Raw genomic sequence first — 5,891 nt, forward strand, 5'->3', positions numbered from 1 at the left:
CACTGTAAAGTGATTGGCATTAGGAAGGGCATCTGGCCATAAAAACCAAGCCAAATCAGACTGGAACCTGGTGCAGCTCCCTTGCTTGCCAGCTCTGGTCAAACCATCCAAACCATGCCAGCATGGAAAATGTATGTTAAAAGATGATGATGATGATGATGATGTCATAACCATGTGGTTCTGGGTCTGATCTCACAGCATGACATCATTGACAAGTGCTATATACAATAACCTCAGACTAACCAATGCCTAGTATTCTTTACTGTTTCACTGTTTGCGAGACATATGGTAAGGTCTCATAGATTTGTTTTACTGTTGAATTTGTTTTTCATGAAAGATTTTTTTACTCCATGGAGAAGTCGAGTGTAACAAACATCCAACTGTTCTTGAAACCTTATGAAATGATTCTGTGGCATGGAAGAGAACTAAATCAATGAGAGTATGAATGATAATTGATTGGAGACCTTAACATGACCCGGTATGGCTGCATCACTTGTTAAAGTTACCTCTGTAGATTTTCTATAGAAATTATAGCCAGCACTGATAACCTTAACAATTGATTTAATAGCATTGCTAACACAAGAGAACACAGTATTAACTTATAAAAGTGTTTAATATACTTTGTAGTATATTATAGTTGCATAATAAAATACAGTGTCCCTACAAGTCATTAGTGTGGCTGCAGTCTCTTCATTTCCGACTACCTCTACCTGAGCTAGAATGCGCACTAACAGGAGATAATTACCTCCATAGTAAGAATCTATGTTATTGGTCATACATGTTGTTATGTCTCACGCTACTGCTATCTAGCACCTTCAGATGATCTCTACTCAACCGCTACACGACTGCTACTCAACAGTTACTCAACAGCTATTCAACCCTCTACCACGGCCAGACTACTTCTATTTATATGTCTTGGGCGGTCCTACTTCTTCACTTGGGGGTGTCAACACTACACATGTTAAGTTTCATCAGCCATATTCTTTCATAATGGCTCAAGGCATGTTGGAAGAGGGTATTAACTTTGGAGTTTTTTCTCTTACATTGATTTCTTTCACTGCATCTAAGGGTCCCAATCTACCCTTACAAAAATCTATTTAACTCATAGATGGTATGGTATATTGATAGGTACTACCATTCCAGGTCAAAACGGACCTGAGAGTAATGGTAATTACAAGGTGTGTCTATGCTCCTCACAACTCTAGAACTCCCAAACTGAAACCTCACCACTGGGTGCAGTTTAATGTCTTACCTAGGCTGCAGTCTAATGGACTTGAACACAGTGAAAGAGTAACATAATTTTGCCAAAGTCTTATAAGAGATGAAGCAAATATTGATTATTCTTTTTTTCTTTAAAGTGAGACCCAAAAGATAAAAGATAATGGAATGTTTACACATAAAACTTGAGGTGAATGGAACCTTTAGGCAAGAAACATAACAAGAACCAAGTTGAAGTAACAGAGGTAATCAGATATTGTAAACATATGATTTAACAATCAGCAGCTATATATCAGTTTGGCTTTTAAACTAATATTGAAATTAATCAAAAGTTTTTTTAAGCTAAGTCTAACATCTTTATTTATTTAATCACAAGACTTTTTATGCCACACTTTTGTTTTTTCTCTCTACATACAAAAACATACATACATACATACATACATATATCACATACACACACATACATAGATGTATATAACTACAATGATTGTTTTAAATTTGTAATTACTTTTTGAACTGAAATATTGGTTGCTTAGAAAGAAAGACAAGATTTATGAATGTAGTTGACAGCTATCTACACTATTTAAATATACAGAACAGAAACAGCAAACATTGATTTGATATTATTATTAGAACAGTTTAAAACCTCTTCCTCATCATCATCATCATCACCACCTTCACTGTCATCATCATCATCATCAAAATTTACATCAGCATTGTATTTTCATATTCAATACTACCGTTATTATTGCTAATATATTTGGCACTCCTAAGGTGGCGATCTGGCAGAATTGTTAGCACACTGGGCAAATTGCTTAGTGACATTTCATCCATTTTTCAAATTCTGAGTTCAAATTCTGCTGAAGTCGAATTTGCTTTCCATCCTTTTAGGATCGATAAGTACCAGTTGAGCACTGGGGTCAATTTAATCGACAGAGCCACTCCCACCAAAACTGCTAGCCTTGTGCAACAATTTGAAACTAAGACCATTGGCATCACTACCACCACTACCACCACCACCAACATTATTACCAGCCACTGCCACTAATAACCCTACCTCAACATTCACAATCGTGACTATCAGTATAACCAATTCCACTGCCATCACTAATGTGCAGTGTCCTTTTGCCCAGTATATAACAGCCAACAAGTATCTATGGCATGTCATAAAATTGTAGTAGTGAATAGTGAATTTGTGTGACATTAACGCTTCTCTCAAATGTAAGTAGTAAAGTAGAGCTTTTGACAAACTGCTTTTTTTATATTCTGAGTTTGAATGTGACCAGCACTGAATTTTACCTTTCATTATTCTGGGGTTTGGTACAATAAAGCCAAACACTAGGGTTGATTTAATAGTCTGTCCTCTCATCATAAATGCATGACCAACAGCCTTTGATAGAAATAATTTCATAACCATTACTATCTTTTATCTTTTAGTTGTTTGAGTCATTAAACTGTAGCCAAGCTGGAGCACTGCCTTGAAGGATTTTTTTTTGGTTAAATGAATCGACCTCAGTATTTATTTTTGATAAACCAAGAACTTATTCTGTTTTTGCTGAACTGCTAAGTTACAGGGATGTGAACAGTTCAACACTCGTTGTCAAGTGATGATGGGGAACAAACAAAGACACAAAGAAACACACACAGATATATATATATATATATATATATATATATATATACACACACACATACATGATAGGCTTCTTTCGGTTTCTTTCTACCAAATGCACTCATAAGGCTTTGGTTGACCCAAGGCTATAGTAGAAGACACTTGCCCAAGGTACCATGCAGTGGGATTGAACCTGAAACCACATGGTTGAGAAGCAAGCTTCTTACCACAATTGCATGTATGACAAATTATTATTTTTGGACATCATTGTCACCACAACAAGCACCACCATCATCACCACATTCACAATAACTAACCATCCTCACCCCATTCACAATCACCTCTATTATTATAAACAATTCCACGGTGATCACTTATGTGTAACACATTGTTTCTTAAATGTGAAACATTTTGATAATCATTGTTTTTGAAAGTGCTGAAGTAGCTTAATTGTTAAAATATTGAATAGAATGTTTTGCAGTATTTATTCCAGTTTTCTGCATTCTGAGTTCAAGTCCTGCCAAAGTAAGACTTGTTTTTCATCATTTTGGGATCTATAGTTAAACTACCAGTCCAGGAAGACAGATTGGTAAAATCATTAGCGCACTGGACGAAATGTCTAGCAATATCTGCTATAATCCTTTGTTTTCTGAAATTAAATTCCACTAACAGCCTACCTGTAATAGGAGAGGGCTTTTGGGATCTGAAAAATAGGGATAGTCCTTCAATGTCAGACAGGGCAGGATGTAGGGGTTGATTGGAGCAACATCTTGATTGTATTAATAAAATAAATGAACCCTAATTAAAGTGGATTACATTACCAGGACAGAGAAGCAAATACTGTTCTTTAGCCCTTGGTTTTCCCTGACTAAGCAATCATGAGGTCAAAAGTTGTTATAACTTTGATCAGTGTCCTTTTTTTAATGTTATAGTGTATCTTGACATTATCCAATGAGGCATTCTTTTTTCAAGACCTAAGGGTTTGATTTAAGAGGGAAATTTGGTTGTTATTTCTAGCAAGTTAAAATGAGATTCGAAACTGCTTACCTGTGACGTCACTGCTACAGACTGTGATCTGAATCACAGCAAACAAACTAACTGTAAAAGAAACAAACAATCAAAATTACAAAGTGATAATAACATTAAAAATACATCTATACATTTACAAATATGTGAAAAAAAAAAGGTATTATATATATATATATATATATATATATATATATATATAACACACACATACACATCTCTGTAGGTTATCATATTTTAAAGCTGATATTCACATTGCCATTAGTTGAATAGAAATACCATCAAATTATAAACACTGATACAATGAAATAATCATGACAAATTTGTTAGATCTATAGCATTTTCTAACATTTTTAAAATGGAAATTAACAATAGTAATGATTATTATTCAGCAAGAAATATAGACAATAGTTGCAAGTGCATTAATTTGAATACCTGCCCCTTAGGAAATAATTGCTTAATTAAGAAAATAGTGTGTAAATGTTCCATTAAACACTTGTTCTACCAATACTTAGGGATTAACCACTAATAATTTTAAAAGTAGTTACCATATACACATGCAAATATTTGTAGTAATGCCAGAAATTATGTGACTTTATTGTTCGGCTATGTTTGGGAGTGAAAATATTTAATATGACTCAAAATGAAACATAGAGAAGGTGAAAGCATACATAGGTAATTGGTAACCTTATGATTTGTGAAGGTAACACACATATACATACACTTACACATGTATAAATACATATACACACATGCACATATATATAACATACAGTCATACACACACAAGCCCAAAATACAGGAAAGGTAAATATAAAACTATTAGAAAATCTGAAAAAAAAAGCAACAAGCCCACAAGTGTAACTTGAACCACGTATCCACTGCTTGCTTGGTAGGTGACCACATTACCACAAAAGTAGTGGTGGCATTGATTTGCTGAACTCAAAGAAGCAAATATCATTGTAGTGTTGGCAGAAGGGACAAAAACAACAACTGGAATGATTCAATAATGGCACATTGTCTTTAGTATCAGTGAGAACAACTATGGACAATATTTCTTGGATAAAGCCTTGTGAGAAAATAGGCTGTCTTGTATTCTATCATAAGTATTGTACAGTGTGCTTGGTCAAGATACCTAATTATTAACAGACCAGTCAATCTTGCTGTACCATACAGTGCTACAGTTCTTCCTGTTACGAAGAGAAGTCCTGTATACTTGACCAGCAGAAGTACTCAGAAATGTTTGCATATTGTATCAAACTAACATAAGACAGTAAGATGTGAATTGTGGGGGAATTTGGCTTCTATTTCAACATACTGAGACACCATGTAGAGGCTTCCACATTGGCTTATACATGCCTGCATGCATAAGATGGTAGGTCTTAATTTGAAGGCAATTAGGCTGCTATTTCTAGCACATACATATGCATGCCCATAAGTCAGTAGGATGTTTTGAGGATTTGAATTGGTTGCCTTTCTATCAGGTCTAGTCATTATATAGTGGTTTGCCCATTAGCTCATAAATGCTTATACATAAATTAACAGTGTGTAGTTCGAGAGAGATTTGGCTACACTTCTGTCTGATCAAGATACCATGTAGATGCTTCTTTGTTGGCTCAAGTACATATACTAAAGAACTGGGTATGATTTGGGAGAGATTTGGTAGTTAATTCTATCAGATTGACACACTATGTAGAGGTTCTTTTATTGGCTCATACATGAAGATGGTAAGATTCCAGAAGAGAAAGAGATCATTGACAGATGAGGTATTTACACTTTTCAAGGATTACAAGAATTGAATTCAAATCATTGCTGCTGTTTATGAAATTAAACGCTAAGCAAACTTTTGGTGTAAGATAACTCATATCAATATATATATATATATATATATATATGGCTTTGTCGGTGCTTGCTTTGTAGATTCTGAATGAAATGCAGATGCACTCATACACAGATAACTCATGTATGTACATATGTGTGTTTGTGTGAGTACATATGTGTGTATGTATATATATATATATATATATATATATAT

At 34.4% G+C, this 5,891-nt stretch overlaps 1 protein-coding gene across 4 annotated transcripts in view; it reads right to left on the bottom strand.

The window, feature by feature from the left end:
• Positions 1-5,891, bottom strand: part of LOC106874363 (uncharacterized) — a 607,119-nt gene that overhangs the window by 49,950 nt on the left and 551,278 nt on the right. For all 4 annotated transcript variants that reach the window (XM_014922075.2, XM_014922074.2, XM_052968736.1 and 1 more), the window contains exon 3: positions 3,878-3,928. In XM_014922075.2, coding sequence (XP_014777561.1) covers positions 3,878-3,928 — 51 coding nt within the window. The remainder of the gene's footprint in view (positions 1-3,877; positions 3,929-5,891) is intronic.

This window comes from Octopus bimaculoides, chromosome 1 (assembly GCF_001194135.2).
Source record: "Octopus bimaculoides isolate UCB-OBI-ISO-001 chromosome 1, ASM119413v2, whole genome shotgun sequence".
NCBI classification, from domain to species: domain Eukaryota; kingdom Metazoa; phylum Mollusca; class Cephalopoda; order Octopoda; family Octopodidae; genus Octopus; species Octopus bimaculoides.